This window comes from Kwoniella europaea, chromosome 1 (genome assembly GCF_036810445.1).
Source record: "Kwoniella europaea PYCC6329 chromosome 1, complete sequence".
Taxonomy (NCBI): domain Eukaryota; kingdom Fungi; phylum Basidiomycota; class Tremellomycetes; order Tremellales; family Cryptococcaceae; genus Kwoniella; species Kwoniella europaea.
In genome coordinates, this window is record NC_089487.1 from 2,030,459 (window position 1) to 2,048,173 (window position 17,715).

A 17,715-nucleotide genomic window follows, 5' to 3' on the forward strand; every position below is an offset into this window, starting at 1 on the left:
GAAGAACTACTGCAAGTACAGTATGGTACACGATAACTTTATATGTTGATTATCATATGTTTCATTTGAAAACGATGCATATAGGTAACTCGAAAAACTACAATGCGCTGTGCTGGATCTTCTATTGAAAACATGAATCATTTCTTATTCACGAGAGTGGCTTCTCAGCTTGAACCCCTAAACTCTCTCAGCCCAGCTTCCAGGTCTCTCATTGAATACACCAATCTTCTCATAATGTTTAAGAGTGACTCTGACCGTATCTTCAAGAGTATGATCTATGCGTATCCGAGAGAGTCAGCATGTCAGAATATGTATAATCGAAGGTGGGGGATGTACTTACATTTCAACCCAAGCTCCCTGACTGATTTACTGGTATCGATGGTCCAAAAGTTCTGTTCTCTCGGAGTGGGTTCAGAGGGATTTCCCAATGGGAAGTAGGCGTCCAAGTCTGGTCTTTGTCTTCTGAATTCGTTGGCGAACATCTGATAGGTATAGACTATAGTAGATCGAGAGTGTACACAAAGTATGATATGGTCAGTTGGGGCTAATGACTGTACAGGTTGAATGGTATGGCTTGACTTACTATCGCTAGCAACGAGGTAAATCCCATCCTTCCTTTTGATAGCAGCTTGATAGAATGCCTCAGCGACATCTCTCACATCCGCATAAGTTGTTGATTCAGGCTGCATTACTTCGGCGTCTTTACCCTTGATAAGTGATAGCCAGCCAGGCTGAGATCCGCTTACACCGTTCTTGAATTCGGCGACGGACGATAGGTGAAGTAACGGTCCGTAAGTCACTATGGGAAGTCAAACAGACCTCATTACTTACTGGGTCTCACAAAATACCTATCTTATGCATAACAAGAATATATTGATTCAGAGACTTACTAGGAGGAGCCAAAGATGCCACAGAGAAAGAAGGTTTGTTCTCCTTTAACCATTCTTTGACGGCGAATTCGGAGTATTTCTTAGCTGCGCAGTACCAGATCACATTTGCGAACGGACTATTGTTGAATTAATGATCCGTCAGCTGCGTTATCCCATTGACAGTGCTAGTACCTGCTGCATTGGTGAGCTTACTTACTTTGAAGGATCAAAGTTCCTAGCGGTTTCTTCATCGTAAGGGAAGTACGAGTCTTCGGTGTAAACGGCACCGATTTGTTGGTCGTTAGGTACGGGGTTGAAGTGGGCAGCCATGGAAGACATCAAAGAGATGGCTTTAATAGCTGCAACATGGTGAAGTGTATAGAGTACGATATAGTTAGCTAGTTACAATTAGAGTACATGCAGGTAAAGACTGCAGCAGGAAAGTGATGGACTCACTCTTGAATTTAGTAGATTGATTGAGTACCGATAGAGTCCCTTGGATAGTAGGACCTTTAAACTCTTCGTAAGATTTCAAATTCCTATAGTAAGTGAATGTGATACCACCAGTCAACCTTGTTCTTCCGCACACCATCACGTGTTGTAGGAGAGACCTGTCCTGACTTACAAAGTGACAGGGGCAGCCAAATGCATGACCTATGATACAAGTCAGCTATAACCACCTTGACGGCCAAACACACCCCTCGATTGGATTGGATTGGTAGGACTTGTCGTACTTACAGATTCAACACCATCGAGTAATTCCGTCAAGTCACCCGTGAGATCAGAAACCACCACCACTCCTACTCTACCTTGATCGATCCATTCCTTCCATACGGGGTGATTCTTTATTTGATCAGCTGAAGATGTTGATCTGACTGATCCTCTGACGTCGTACCCTTCTTTGAGAAATCTGAGAGCAACGTGAATCGCGATGAATCCGTTAAGGCCAGTGATGGCTACGATAGGTCTTTCGCTGGAGGACATGGTTACTGAATTTGGTCAATTTAGTATTTACGAAGTAGATGTAAAGTGTGTATGTGAGATATATTGCTTGTTAGTCAATGATCAGAATTGTTAGTGATACATATGCTCATTTCAGCCTACTTATACCTTTCTCACCATCACACAGCATCTCCTCAAGATGTATCGATGAATGACAAAAACAAACAAAACCGCCTCTAAAACATGCTGGATGATAAATATCTGATTCTCGATATAACGAGCGGAACTCGCCGCACGGGAATTCAGCTTACAAATCCTTTGATTCCCTCCACTCAACCCTCCACCGACCTCACTAGTTCACTCCACCCTGGCAGTCAAGCGGTGTGTTCTCATGTTGTTGTGTTGAACAGGCATGACGTTGACTGCTAAATGGTATCGGTGATACATGGATGGTCAGTCAATCTATATCAATTTCATCTTTTATCCTCACTCAGTCTTGCTTGATCTAGAATAACCAATCCTACATGAATCATATATGGAATCGCAGGTAAGTAGAGTATAGTATATCATCTATGAAAACATTTTGTATATTGAAACGGAAATTCAAGAGGGGTATCTATAAATGGAATGACATGCTATAAAGGAGAAATGAACGTGTATGTATGTATGTGTGAAATGAAATGAAAGATTATCTATATACAACGGAATTATGAATATGTTTTTGTCTTTCTGAACGAGCCATTCCATCGTCGTGAGGTGGATGACGATGAATTCATTTTCCCTATTCCCTCAATACCTCTTGATCGTTCTGACCATGACCACCTTTCTCCAAATCCCTCTGCTGGGATCTACCACGACTCCTGCCCATCGTAGAAGGTGCCGAAGCAGCGATGGAAGCAGCTTCAACAGGTGAAGGTGGCGTTATGCCGAATTTGGTATAGAGAGGATCGTTCCGATCGGTCTGAGGATGTAATTGGACTTTACCCTGGAACAATTCGGCGGTCGACCTAGATGGATCGGCTCCGGCAGGGTTGGAGAGGGATGCTGAACCAGTCTGATGAACCCAGTGTGCACCGGCACTGATTAAAACAAATCGAATATCAGCTCACATACCTTGATATTGCAAAGGGATGAGTTGAGCTGAACTTACCCAACTGTACCAGCGATCAGAGTCGGAACCATAGTCAATAACGAGGGTCTATCGGAGGACAGATAGTCAGTCAACGATGAAACCATCTTAGGATAATCCATCTTTGCAAGGGTCACTCACAATTGGATATCGGCCTCTTTCAACTGTGCTGATCTACTCTTAGCTACAATTGAGCTAGCTCTCAATCGACCTCCTCTAATATTAGCGTAAGTCGACAAGTTATCCTTGACCTTGTTGATAGCAGGGTTGTATTCGTATTTCTCATCCTCGACTTCAGGAGCGACGACAGGTAACTTGTTTGGATCATTGTAGATTCTCAGTTTGATGAGTATCCTCTCGAATGGTCCAGTAGGTAATAGTCGAACGACAGCACCGATAGGAAGTGAGATGGCACCAATGATCAATGAGATTGCCCAGTCTCGTCCACCAAGTCGAGTAACTTGGAAAGCAGCTCCACCGACTTCGATAATCAAGATTTGTCCGCCGACCACTACATCACAAATCATGATTAGTATGCGTTCTTATGTATAATGAGTGAGCAGACAAACTCACTGATGAGGAAAATAACGATAAAGTAGTAGTTCCTGAAGAAACCCTCAAGGACATTCAATCTCCTATCTAATCGTCTACAATTGAGTTGATTGACTGAATCATTCATCTGATGTCAGCTTGCGTCTTTCGTGCAAACCCACAGACGTGATGTAAGCTGACTCACATATTTGACAGAATACGAAACAATTGAATACCAAAGCTCCTAATTCAGTGTCATTTTGATCTGTATGAGGTAAACCGAGGATCCTCAAACCGAGGAAATGCAGGATCAAACAGACGATGATCTGATAAAGCGCTTGGATACAAATCATCTTGAACATTTCGACAGTAATCAATGGGGCATTCTTTCTATCTGGTTTTCTGTCGAGTGATGTCTCCGTAGCGGGATCGGTGGCAAGTGCGAGAGCGGCGAAGGTATCCATAATCAAATTGACCCAAAGAAGTTGAACAGCGGTGAGTACCGATTGTTCTTCACTTGATGCAACGGCTGAGACGAAAGTGATGACGACGGCGGTGATGTTGACGCTATTGTGTACGATCAGTAAAGCTCGAGGACCAAATGTATGAGAAGAACAGGACTTACGAAATTTGGAATTGTAAGAATTTCTTGACTGAATCATTCACACATCGACCCCACATAATGGCAAGTACGATATTCTTGAAAGAGTCATCCATCAAGATGATATCCGAAGCCTCCTTGGCAACTTCCGTACCACTATCATCACAACCAGTCAGTATCACTATTGAACACAGAAGATGGAGGTGTTGTGACTCACGCGATACCCATTGCAAAACCGACATTAGCGAGTTTGAGAGCAGGACCATCATTCGTACCATCACCAGTGACACCAACTACTTCTCCCATACCTTTGAGGGTGTGTACGAGGAGTCTCTTATCTTCGGGAGAAGATCGAGCGAGAATTTGAAGTCGAGGTACGATCTCTAGTCGTTCAGCATCGGACAGCTAAAAGCGTGCATGTGTTGGTCAGCGGACAGCGAGCTTCGAAGACGTATGAAGGACGTACCTTTCTGAACAATGGACCTTCCATGATCACACCACCAGAAGTGAAAATCCCACATTGGTTGGCGATAGATCTTGCAGTGAGTACATTATCACCCGTACACATTTTGACAGCTACACCAGCTCTTTGACATTTTTCCACCGCTTCTCTCACACCGGGTCTAAGGGGATCTTCGATACCGGTCACAGCGATCAAAGTCATGTCTCTGGCGATGAACTCGTAGGGTACCTCGTCAGTGGCGTTGACTTGGGTTGCGCCCTTTGGTGGCCATGATTCGAAATCTTTATAACAAAGAGCGATAGTTCTCAGACTCTGGTTGGCGTAGAAGATGATAGTCTTCATGATGTTGTTCATGGTGTCTTCATTGAATTCGACAGTTTGTAGTGCAATATCGGTAGGCTGATCTTGCGATACCACAACGTGTTTGATACATTTCTTAGTTAAGACTTCACTAGCACCTTTGATATACAGTCTATACCTATCACCGATCTTAACAACTACTCCCATAGCTTTCAATTCGGAGCTGAAGGGAATCATCTGAATCACTTGATAAGCCTCTCTGGTTTTCCTCCAATCGGCCCATCCAGCTGATTTGGCAAATTTCAGCAAGGCGGTTTCGGTCTTACTTCCTACAAAGCTGAGATTTCCATCTTCGTCTTTATCTTCGAAAGCAGTAGAATTGATACAGATAGCCTCATTAAAAAGGGTAGTGAGTTCGGACGAAGCGACATTGTTGATCTCGTCCATTTCGAAAGCGAAATCTTCCCGTACTTGTTCACCCTCCACATCATTCGCGTTGGATCTTGAAGCATTATCGGAGAGGTTCTTGACAAATTTACCGTGAACACCGAGAGATCCAGCAACAACAGTCATTTCGTTTTGCGTGAGAGTACCTGTAACACATAATCAGCCATTGGTCATAGTAGTGGTTGCGGTAGAATGTATCACTCACCAGTTTTATCCGTACAGACAACCGTAGCATTGGCCATGGTCTCGCAAGAGCCCAAGACTCTGACCAAAAGATTCTGCTTGGTCATTCTCTTGGTGGCAAAAGCAAGTGCGAGAGTGACAGCAAGCGGTAAACCTTCAGGAACAGCCACAACGATCAAGGTGACCGCAATGATGAGGATTTGAATGAAGGATTGCGCTTTGTCATTGGCGGATCTATCGGGGTTGGTCTTGAGTTGAACGAAAAATCGGATCATGAGAGCAGTGAAGAGTAAGAGACCAGCAGCAGAACCAAGTTTGGCAATCAATTCGGCAAGTTTGTTGAGCTTGAGTTGAAGCGGCGTGTTCTCGGAATCGCCTCGCATAGCTATAACATCGAGTCAGCGATATTGTCGATTCTGTGAGTCGGGAAGATGAAACTTACACATCATGATTCGACCGTTGAAAGAATTGGTACCGACTGAAATGACGACATATTCTCCTACACCTTCCAGTACTTTGGCACCGGAAATGAGGAAACAGTCTTTCTTTAATTTATCACCCGGTTGAGCAGCATTTCTCTCTTCTATACATTCTTGATAGGGGAATTTCTTGATAGCATCGGATTCACCAGTCGCACCAGATTCGTCACATCTTACATTATGACCTCGCAGGAAGACACCGTCGACAGGTAAAATTTCTCCGGGTTCCAATAAACAGATATCACCGACCACCAAGTCTTTGGTATTGACAACCATCTCATTACCGCCTCTGATACATTTGACGGTTCTGTCTTCACGTTGAGCATTGAGTTTCTTGAATTGTCTTTCTTTTTGCCAATCGTTAACGGACCCGACCATGACGACGATGATGATTGCAATGACGATAGCTACACCTTCTACCCAATCCACTTGAGGTTCCTCACATCCCACCGGAGCAGGACACTCATCGTTGAAAATAACCTCTGGTGGAGTACCGAGATCTTGATATAAACCCAGAGCAAGAGATACAACAGCCGCGATAGACAATAGTATCTGTGAAGGATCGAAATATCAGTCAGTTGACCACAGATGAACAAAGGACAGGTAGGTAACAGACTTACCAAGACTTTGTCCTTGAAAGCTATCCACATAAGCAATAATAAACTTTTGCTTTTACGTTCAGGCAACTCGTTTCTCCCGTATATACGTCTTCTATCGTCCATACTGGTATGCCATTGAGGTTCATTACCACCTGGCATCTCCGAGGAAGTTCTGGGCGCACCAGTTTCAGTTGCACCTTCGTTCGTTCCGACTCGCAAACCTGTTTTACCATCTACACCTAGACCGGATAAGAGACCCTCGACACCACCGATCTTTTCTAGATCATCGAGGGATTTGGGGTCAACCAGCATGGCTAAACGAGATGGTTTCTCTCTGAACGGTGTAGGGTCCGTGGTATCCTTATCAGGATCTATATGAGCCGCCTGAGGTCTGTCCTCTTCTTCCTCCTCTCCTTCACCATCCTCATCCTTCTTACTTTTCTTACTCTTCTTCTTCTTTTCCTTCTTATCTTTGGATTTCTCAGCGGATTTTGTGTGGGCGGTCGTACCGGTGGTTATCCTACTCAACGCATCCTTGTCCTTGCTTGGTGCTTGACCAGGGGCGAAGTTGGAATGATCTTGTTCGGTCCCAGCTTCCGATGACCAAGTCCCGATTGACCAACCTCTATTATGTCTTTGAGTATCATTCTCCCCAATGACCTTTAGTGTTTCCATACCTGAATCGGCAGTCGGGTCATTTTCCCTCAAAGCGAGTGAGGTTCGAGGTACGGGTGAAGTAGGTGTGACCGCCTCTTCTGAGAAATGCACGGACGAGTTGGTGAGAGTCGGTGAAGGCGGTATGGTTCCTGATGACCATGATGGAGTGGGTGAATGAGTATTCTGATTGGGATGAAGATGACTGCGAGATGGGGAAAGATGGGAAGGATCGCTGATGGGAGCACTACCACTTCTACCTCGAGGTGGCGTGGTGGGATCTTGATCTACATCTATGGGAGGTGCGAGAGCGGGAGGAGTGTTGGTACTGGGATCGGAATCATTGTTGTTATTATCCAAATCGGTGGTTATGATGAGTGGCGGGGGAGGAGTCATCGTAGTAGAGTGTTATGAGCGGCGAAAATAGAATGATGGAGTGGAAGGACGAGATAATCGAAAAGATTTTGGCTGCTATTTATCTGATAAATGACAGACGGGCAACTTTACACAGCTGTTGCCGAAGCAGAGTCGTCGATCTCCGTGTCCTTTCTTCGTTTGTAAGTTGATGGTGAGTCAACCGATGTCCTAAACTATCGGCCTGATAGGGATGAGGAAGGATAAATGGAAAAGGATAGTAATGATGATGATGGAGGTAAAGGCGGTGCGAGTTTGGACTACAGGTAGATGACTATTCAAACGAGTCTTGTTATTTACTGTATCCTGCTTTGCGAATATATCATGACACAAAGGTTCTCCAGAAGAGGGGATAAATAGATGCCGGCGATTCGTCTTGGCGAGTTGAGGGATATTTTATAGTATGAATGTGGAAATAACGAGTGAATCAAGGTGAGATGGTAGGCTGATGCTGATAATGATGATGATGGAAAGTAGGAAGTAGGAAGTAGAAAAGGTGACAGAACTCACATATAAAAGTCGACTTTACAGCGCCATCAAGCAGCGACGAGAGGAGTTGAGCAGGAGCAGTCCACGCATTGATTCACTCGACTAATGCGACTGGAACACTCTAATCACACATTCGATTGAAAAACGCCAAGATATCTTTGGCTTTGTCCTCTTCCTTTTTCCTAACAATCGTAGTCAACCCACGCGACAAGGACTGGTGTCAGGTTGAGTGATGTTACAGGTATGAGATATGACGATGATTCCGTTTGATTTATTACTGGATCTGGATAAGATGGAGGATTTAGGACATGGAGATGGATGCAGCCATTGTTGGATTGTTGGATTTCAGACTGTTCTTTTGGGATGAGATATCCCGTGTTTCTCTTGCCAAGACAAGCATTCAAAAACACACTCTCCATTGATATTACCGCATTGGGAACGCAACACGTGCTGTTAAGAGGATCACCCAAACAAGAGCTCCACGAGGATGCCAAGACTTCTAATTCTGGTTCCGTCAAAAGCGGTGCAAAGTGATCAAAGTGATTAACCAGATTGCAGTATAAACAAACTTAATCAAATGGATGAATGACGCAACGATTACAGTATAACAACATTACAACGTCGACGACTTGTACGAGATGATAAAATCGCGCAAATCGCGTGATCTGAATGGTTGGTTCCAACAGATCGATTAGTCGAGGGGGTTTTACCAAGAAGTCAAGATGTGAGTTCTCAAACCTTTGCTCACCTTTCAACGTAAGGGGCTCGACGGGATCAATCCCTCTTGACTGCAATGAAGGGAAAAGGGGTGTCTGCGTGGTAGGACAGGTTGTTCGTTACTTGAACCATCGAGTGACATATCAGTTATGCTCCCTGTTCATCTGCCGCGATGTGAATCGTCACGCGCTGTGCCTTTCCCGATCTCGTCGACCTCATGCGACCTCATGGATGCCTCGAGGCGGCTTTGGAAAAAATATTGCTGATAGTGATGGTAATTGAGTGTGTTCATATAATCCTATACCAAAAGACATGTAGTAGCAACGCGAAATCAAGTCTGGAATTATCGTATGGTGTATATAACACGATTCAATCCGAACATATCGGTGGCACTGTCTCGCAAACGCATACAAAAAGAACAACCAACAACAGCGCCTCAAACCGACAGCTCTTGACAACCAACCAAACAGTTGTCTTTGTATACGTCACATCCATCAAGTTGTAGGCATTGCCGACAATGAGACCTCAGGCTAGACTATGCTAGTACCTTTCCCCGTCCTTTCCATCAATTTACTTTTTCTATCAAGTTATCAAGTTCGAATTATGCCGGCGGTAGTTGTTACGTTGATACATAGTGGGGAAAAGTGGGGTTCCTTTCGATACTACTGATATACACAACGCATTGACCGTCAACCCCCGAATCTCTGAACTCTGTTGACTCTGTTGATAACAAACAAATAGTATCGTACCTTATGCTCACTGCTAAAAACGAAATCAGAATGCCACCCCTACTGACAGGTTAGTGATGGTCGTCAAACAACTTTCGACTCCTGGTCGATCGGATCATTTGGTTTACAACTTGTTCCTAGCACGAAGCCACCATGCTTTGCTATTCTCTTTGTTTCTTATGGCCATCATTCCGAATTCCGAATTCGACAGTGGAGTGACGTGATACTTTCTCGTAAAGTAATACCATATGTCCAAATTCAAATCCAAGATAGCGGTAACCTATACACACAATTATCGAACTTTATCAATCAACCGTCCAAGCAACTGTTAATGCTCAACACATGCGTTCCTCGATACTCGATACTCGCATTACTGAAAAAAAACTGTGTCAGTCGAAGAAAAAAGATCACTGACATGAGTCTGTATTGAAAAGTTGTATCGAATAGGTGATAAAAAACGATACAGGCATACCGACCATACCATCAAATCATCAAATCATCAAACGCCCCCAAAAACATTTTCAAGAGCTAAAACCTCCTTTTTCGCAAAATTTTCCAGTGAAATACCTCCGATCAAAGAAAAACTTAAATACCAGAGGGCTACTTTATTGTTTAGGTCAACTCATAGTCGTTCTCTCGTTTTCTCACTTTCTCTTTTGTTCGAGATTAGTCGACCCTCCTTTCCAACTTTGTCAACACATGAAGACACTGACCACTCGGTTTCCTTCCTCGGTCAAGTCAAGCGAGAGACCTTTGAGTAGGACCTATGGATCTGGAACTAAATGGTATATACCGTATCCACACGGTTGAATAGATCTAGAAGGTAGAAGGTTGACCTATCCATTGATTGACTCACCATCAAAACAAAACAGATAGATCATCGGGAAAATATACACCTACAGCTACACATATACATACAAGTCGTACACCTCATCCATCCATAGGGATCAATCGGAATTTGGATTTCAACAAATAATTCCTATACTGGATTAGACGGATGATGGGTGTTGATGTAAGCTTTCCCATTGACAGTAAGTTTTGTTCCATTCCTATATACCATGTTCTAAGTATTGATTTGACCGTTCTTCAGATATTCATCCATACGACCACAACTTCTCATTCCCACTACCACTACCCTTCTTCGGTAATTCACTACGATGCCAACCCACTTCACTCCCCTACCACCCGAATCAACCTCTTCTACCACTCTTACCTCTCTTCAGAGAGATTGGGAGGGTGAAGAAGAGTTGGTACCAGAAGACGATGATGAACCTCCATCTCCGAAACCAAATCAGCCTAACAACCTAGAACTTGAAGCTGAACCTGAACCTGAACCTGAGCCAGATATAGATTTACGTCCAAAGAAAAAAGCCAAACGACTAAAAAACTTACCATCATCATCATCATCATTTAAAACACCCGACGCCACAACATTGCCTACTACTACCTCCCCTGTCGATCTGGCCAATACCGTCTCTTCTTCACCTTTGGATGACGACCTGATCAATCCGAAAAGACCCAAGATCAAATCCAATAACGCATTTTGGAGGAAAGCCCCTCCTCCCCCATCGTCATCATCTTCTGGAGGTTCACAAGGTGAGGGAAGTATAAAGACCAAACATACGGAATTCCCTTTTACGGACTACGAACTTGGACTTAGACCTTTGACATGGCCTTCATTAGACGATACAGTGGTGAAAACTTTGGGTATCCCAGCTTCTCTACCTTCTTTTCAAAATACCTTGGATCAAGATAAAGAGTATAGCGAACCTTTTTTGTATACTCGTTCGGATTTGATTAGATATAGATTAGGTAAAAGTCTCAACTATACTACGCAGGTACAAGCTCAACCACAAGTGGGAGGGAGTGGGAGTAGGAGTAGAGGATTAAAGGATATGACGGTTGCTGAAGGAGCTTGGAAGAAATGGGAGGAGATTGGTGGGATACCTAAAGGTTTGGCGGGGCTTATTCCCTATAGTTTTGATGGGCATGGGAATGGTGAGTGAACCTCCCTAAATTTACCTGTCATCTCAATATGAACGAACGCACCGTTTATAGGATTCTGACTGTGGAGAAAATCTTGTTGATCATGATCAATCATACTATTCGCAGTGTATAAACCCGATCTAACGCATGTCCAGGCTATACGATTGGTCATAGCTGCTTCACCCAGAGGCAAGATGACCTTATCGCAAGTGAGCTGGACATGCGCATTCGTATGATCTAGCGACTATAGCTGATGAATTTGACTGTGTATTTTAGATCTATCAAGCATTTGAAGAAAGGTGGCCATGGCATAAAACAGCAGGAATGACTTGGAAGGTGAGTTCGAGTCCGATCACCGATCACGATAACTGTTTTGTGTGCTAATGGACGTAAGCTGCCTGTTGTGCTTGTCAGAACTCCATCCGACATAATCTATCATTGAATGATTGTTTCATCAATGTCGAAAAAGCCACAGCTCAAGGAGGTGGCAAAGGTGGATATTGGATTGTGGATAATTCGGTGAGTCTGAAGAGTATCCCATATCTAGGTTTTGATCGATGGGTTTATTTGTGCTGATATATTTTGCAGCAATCAGGTAGAACAGCCCGTAAATTAAAACGATCTGCACCCAATCCCAATTCCAATTTAACCTCCAAAGAATATCCATCATCACCGACCAAATCAACATTCAACGAGCGGGACCTCCTAACTAAGGATAGATTATCATTCTCTAGCGAGTCGTCTCCAGCCACAAGGACACCAAGTGTCGACGTCTTCTCTCCTGGACTATCTAATCCTCTAGATAAATATGGCCTCAATAAAAATTCAGATGGTGGCATGGGAAAAGGAAAAAACAAAGCTACGAGCATCACTATTGCCAAACCCGCTGTACCGTTTCCTTACACTTTACCTAAAAGAGATAAAAGTTGGGTACCCAAAGAGGTAGTTAGGAAGTCCAGAGAATTAGGTATACAGAGACCTCCTCATGATGCCCCTTTGGATCGACCTCAAAAATTAAGCTCACATCCTCCGGTAGATGGCCGGACTGGTCAAGATCATGGCGAGGGAGAAGAAGGATGGAGAAGATCCAAATCTTATTCAAATGTCATTTCGCCTTTAGAGTCTCAATATTTCACTACTAGAGCTGGTATACCGGAATTACCAATGGTTGAACCGAAATCGAAATCAATATTCTCGACAGCCAGTCAAAGACAAGGTTCTGAATGTGAAGGAAATGGGAATGGGAATGGGAGTGGAGATCGAGAGGACAAACTACCCAATTTGGTACAAGCTGTATATGAACCAAGTGGGTTGGGAATGGGGTTGGGAGATGACGTGAGATTACCTTCTGTACGAGTAAAGGAAAGGAAGATGGGGATGATGAAGGAGAGGGAGGAGGAGATTAGCTGATAAGGAGAGACAGAGGATTTGATGGAACCCATTCAAATGAGGTTGAAATCGGAAACATACCACTACGAAAAACAGTCGAAAGTCCTTTCCAGACCCAGGTTCTATCACCTTGTGAGAGCAGAAGCGAAGATGAAATAAAGAGAATAGGGCCTCAACTGATCCCGGTATCATCATTCATAACAAGAATACAGTAGAAATCGAAAAGGGGAGGAGCAAAGTTAAATTATGTACAATATTGTTTTCTAAGTAGAGTATGTAAAACATCGAATTCAAAAAAGGTACTATCTGGAATTCAGCTTGATCTTCTTTCTGTATTTCTTTCTCGCTGAAAATGTCTATTGCAATCAAGTGAATTACATCAAGTGAATTACCGTATGCCACAGTGTGTGGAATGATCAAGATGAGATGATTATGTTGAACACAGTTTCCAGGATAGGATAAGATGGAATAGAAAGATTCTTTCTCATTTTGAAAATTAGTGTGTCTTACAGTACATGCATAAGCCCCAATACAGTACAGTTGCTCAATGTAGTTGTAGAGCACATCATAAATATGCAGAGTTAGTGTACAGTATAATGGCCGATATGCACAACGATCGAAAGGTGATTAACCAAGTTAAGTTGGATGATCATTGATCAAAGGTTTTCGTACGAGGAATGATCGAAGATGGAGATGAATGATATAATATGAAAAGCTATACATATGCATATATAGTACTTGAACATATGGAAGCATAAAATGGCAGAATGGTATTTCACAGTACAACCGAAAGGAGATGTTGTGTACTGTACATGACCTACAGTAAGTAAGTATATATACACAAACTCGAAATGATATAGTAGATGATAATGACAGATGAATCAGTTAAAAACCGAAATCAAACTTGAAAACTTGAAATAACTTGTAAATGATTTTATAGAAAGATTTAATAACAGTATACCTCAGTCAGAGAAAAGAAGCATGTAAATACAGTAGAGTAATTGAGCAGTCGTATCGAGCTATAGACGCTGAATTATCATGGGTCCAACATCATCTCTTTTCGGAATGTAAGTCCTTATCGGATGATCTATCATTTTCTTAACGAGATGATCCTTTCGACGATATATTCAACTAATTTACATTTCCTCTTCTCCTGCCTCTTCCCAATCTCAATGTCATCGTTATCCTTGATGTCGTAATGTTGTTGCTGATGATCGAATAAATCATCCAATAAATTATGTCCATCCGCATAGCCTTGATCGGTATTGGATTCGAGGATAATCTCAATCTCTGCTTTACGGTTGATATGAAGCATATGGGATAATTCTCGTCTGCCAAGATCAGATGTCAGATGTGGTCTTCTTGTCCGGCTGAGAATAACGAGAAGATTCATCAATGGTTCCATTACTTACTTCCATTCGTCAGGTAAAGTCTGATCTTTGATCATTCTCATTGCCTATATCCATCGCATTCCCATTTTCTCCTTCAGTTGGGGTCTCATAGTTTATAACATGGATTTGGAAAATTACTTACCAGTGAGATATCAGCTTTCTCTAGAGGTAGTAAATCGTCATACCCGATTCCCAACCTAAACAATAATCCTCAGTATGTTGCGAATTTCTATGCCCAAAGTACAGTATAGAAGTGGCTCACTTTTTGAAATCGGTGGCTTTCAATCCCAACCACTCGATCCTATCTCTCAAGGGCAATTCCAAATGATCATTCGAGTATTTCGTATTTCCCGATCCATATGCGTAAGTCGAAAGAATGGATATTCCATGAGGATCAGCATCCACCAGAGCATATATCTTTGCACTGATCAATTCAGTCATCAGCGGTTTTACATCTTGTTTGAGCTGACGATGGACTCACTGCGGATAGGTCTCAGATACTAATTGAAGGATTTGACGAGTTGCCAAATCGGGGAAACCTTTGCCCTACGTACGCAATGGAAAGCCTTAGTGCTCTTTCTGATCATGAATGGGAGATGAACTTACAGTGATCATGACCCCTGCACCTAATCTGTCATCCTCTAGCAACTTAGCACTGCAAAGCGTTTGAAACACAGCCTATCACCCAAACCAGAGATACATTAGTGAGCTGACTTTTAAACGGCGTGCTTTCGACAACTCACATCTTTTTCCACCACTAGCACCCATTCTACTGGTCTTGCAGAGTCCAAACGAGCAATTCGTTCGATAGGATCGATAAGTGTAGCCTAAGAGGAACATCAGCAATCGAATGGTATGTGATGTGAAGTGAAGTGAGCAAAGATGGCTGAAGAGTTCAGACATACGATGGTAGAGGAGAGGACCATTTCTTCGCCCGTTCGACGAATAATCTTCAGAGAGGTAGCTGCGATCAAACCTTTGGCAGAGGCGCACTACAGAGTAACGAATACTCGTTTGAGCATGTATATCATTTCGTCGTGATTCACTTGTATAATGAATGAAAATGAACCTACAACGAAGAAATCTCGTCTTTTCAACCCCGCCGTAGCTACGATATCGTCGACCAGCTAATTTCGGACAGTGAGCTGAAATCAGCGGGAGATGCTCCAATATAAGTACCTTATCAACCACATCCTGCCTTCTAAACAACGCCTTGTCACGATAATAGATGTCTCTAAAGTCCGATTGATGGGAATGAACTTATCATCTTGTCTTTGAGCAGATTGTCAACTCACCTCAGTGTCACGACCGTCCTACTGCACACGGCTTCGTATAGTACTGTCACGATACGGAGGATACAATCTGTGCAATAAAACCATCAATCATTGCGTCTACCTGGTCCAAGGGGATATTGGAACTCACTCATCTTTTCCATGGAAGTTTGCCCACCCATGCTGGAAAGAGGATCATCCGGGAAAGAGATAACCTGATCGTTACTTTAAAACCATGACTTAGCTGAGACTCTAAAACAGACCCTTGATGGAATAGCTTACCCTGTCTTTCTATTTTTAAGCCTCATGGTTACACCGGGTTCAGTCTGAACCCAACTCTGAGAACCATCATCCAATCCTTCCTCGTCAGAATCTTCTTCGATAATTAACAGTTCCTCTTCGTTTTCCTGGCTTTCCCGTTCTTGAGTGTATCGCTTCTTTTTACTTGAACTCTTCTTGAGTCTTGCTTCTTTTCCAGCCGCAATGAGTATCTGGGAAGCGTGGAGTTGGCTTAGAAAATTGGTGACGATAGATCCGAGGAAGCTGAGGGTCTTCGTCCTATAGAAAGAATCAGAACAATGTCACTGTTTCGTTTTTCGCATAACGTGTTATGTTGTATAGACAAAAGGGAAGGGAGGAGGAGGTGAAGAAGAAGAAGAAGGACCAGTCAACTCACCTCCCTTCGTCTTCTTCGTCGACCAAGTTTTCCACTTCCCTCTGTGATTTGCTAGACGTAGTGGAAGTTTGACTGTTTCCTACATTTTGATTCTCTTTGGCTTCTCCACCCTCCGCAAGGATTTCATACTTCCTTTTGCCCTCGTGCCTCGCCATCAACCTCTCAAATTCCAGAGCATCTTCGTCGAGGTGTGCTCGCTCTGGTGAGTGTGGAGCAGCGGTGAGAGAAAAAGGATATCGATGGGTGCTGGAAGTATCGGGCGTCATTACTAGCTCATCTTGATGTTGAGATTGCTCTTCTTCCATATCGATGAGTAACATATTGTCTGGGTCATCTCCGCGATGTCCGTTGACAACTTCATCGTCTTGGGTATCTGGGTTAGTGACCTGTAAGTCTTGAAATGGTTCTGAAGCTGGATGTAGACAATGGAGAGGTGGGGAATAGTGGTCGTTCCAAAGTTGGATATGAGATTCTGTGATGGATGAGCCGAAAGTAGTATACGAGGAGGGTGGAGGAGGACTAGGAGAAATTGTGATTCTTCTTCTCCTTCGTTTACTACATCTTGATTTCGATTTGACCTGGTCTTCTGCTTGTTGAGGGGTTGAATGAGTTGGAGAGTTGTTATCATCATCTTGAGTCAAGTCAATTGGAAGTTCCAGGGAGCCTTGTTGGGTGATATGGTTTGTGGCTGGGAGTGATGACGGAAGATACTCTGGATCAGTAGTGAGTTCGCCGACGGACCAAACGTCAATCTTTCGTTTTTTAGGTCTATAGGAAGAAGATTGAGGTTGGCTGTAAGATGAAGTCGTTTGGCTTTGAGATGAAGCGAGAGAATGAGTAAAGTAATGTGATTTGGTTTGGGTCTGAGTTGTCAAGAAAGGATCAGTAGGACTATGACCTGGTGAGGACATAGGTTGAGATAGGTTAGTGAGCGTGAGGGTTGTCAATCGATGAGGAAAGTACACTTTTGCAGATGACTATTAGACATTATTTTGAGGGAGTGTAGATTGAATTGCAAGGTTGTTATACGTATGTATAAAGAGAAAAGGAAGAAGGTGAGGAGAATTGAGAAATGAGGGAGTAAGAAAGAAAGCATCCGCGTACGATCATATCAGCTGGGATCACCCTACTCGTACGCTCGGACCACTGCATCCGGGATTGAAGCTCCTCCCGAATGAATTACCTGATTGGGTAATTCATTATCGCATGTGGCCGAGTCAAGAAATGTTGAAATCACGCAATTAGATCAATCACCTTCTCAACCGATTGACCGATGGAAAAAAGGTATTTAGACATTAGACATTCTAGACATTCCTTGCTTCTTATCATTTCCTCACCCGACAAACAAAACATCAGATCGATCGGTAGTCAGTCGTTCAGATCTCTGCTTACTCTTGCTCGTGAGTATCACTATCTCCCCCCGTCAACTTCCAGATTAGCGCTACTCTCGCCCGTTA

At 43.3% G+C, this 17,715-nt stretch overlaps 4 protein-coding genes across 4 annotated transcripts; 1 reads left to right on the plus strand and 3 right to left on the minus strand.

Annotated features, from left to right (window-relative positions):
- Positions 1-177: 177 nt before the first annotated feature.
- V865_000765 (uncharacterized protein) lies at positions 178-1,853 on the minus strand (the record flags this gene model as incomplete). Its single annotated transcript, XM_066224593.1, has 8 exons — positions 178-275; positions 341-496; positions 584-799; positions 891-1,006; positions 1,087-1,228; positions 1,326-1,408; positions 1,495-1,523; positions 1,608-1,853. The coding sequence occupies 8 exons, from the start codon at positions 1,851-1,853 to the stop codon at positions 178-180; spliced, it is 1,086 nt and encodes a 361-aa protein (XP_066080690.1).
- A 739-nt stretch (positions 1,854-2,592) lies between these two features.
- Positions 2,593-7,593, minus strand: V865_000766 (calcium-translocating P-type ATPase, PMCA-type; the record flags this gene model as incomplete). The annotated part of the gene is made up of 11 exons (XM_066224594.1): positions 2,593-2,890; positions 2,962-3,009; positions 3,082-3,451; positions 3,514-3,606; positions 3,677-4,038; positions 4,097-4,228; positions 4,290-4,477; positions 4,539-5,428; positions 5,488-5,850; positions 5,908-6,496; positions 6,565-7,593. The coding sequence occupies 11 exons, from the start codon at positions 7,591-7,593 to the stop codon at positions 2,593-2,595; spliced, it is 4,362 nt and encodes a 1,453-aa protein (XP_066080691.1).
- A 3,109-nt stretch (positions 7,594-10,702) lies between these two features.
- V865_000767 (uncharacterized protein) lies at positions 10,703-12,941 on the plus strand (the record flags this gene model as incomplete). The annotated part of the gene is made up of 5 exons (XM_066224595.1): positions 10,703-11,543; positions 11,658-11,740; positions 11,808-11,867; positions 11,946-12,050; positions 12,120-12,941. The coding sequence occupies 5 exons, from the start codon at positions 10,703-10,705 to the stop codon at positions 12,939-12,941; spliced, it is 1,911 nt and encodes a 636-aa protein (XP_066080692.1).
- A 1,069-nt stretch (positions 12,942-14,010) lies between these two features.
- On the minus strand, positions 14,011-17,169 carry V865_000768 (uncharacterized protein; the record flags this gene model as incomplete). The annotated part of the gene is made up of 14 exons (XM_066224596.1): positions 14,011-14,251; positions 14,333-14,376; positions 14,454-14,508; positions 14,574-14,735; positions 14,793-14,857; positions 14,918-14,989; positions 15,055-15,138; positions 15,217-15,303; positions 15,385-15,438; positions 15,491-15,545; positions 15,607-15,673; positions 15,734-15,807; positions 15,865-16,140; positions 16,259-17,169. 14 exons carry the CDS (start codon positions 17,167-17,169, stop codon positions 14,011-14,013), a joined length of 2,247 nt encoding a protein of 748 aa, XP_066080693.1.
- Between the last annotated feature and the right edge of the window lie 546 nt (positions 17,170-17,715).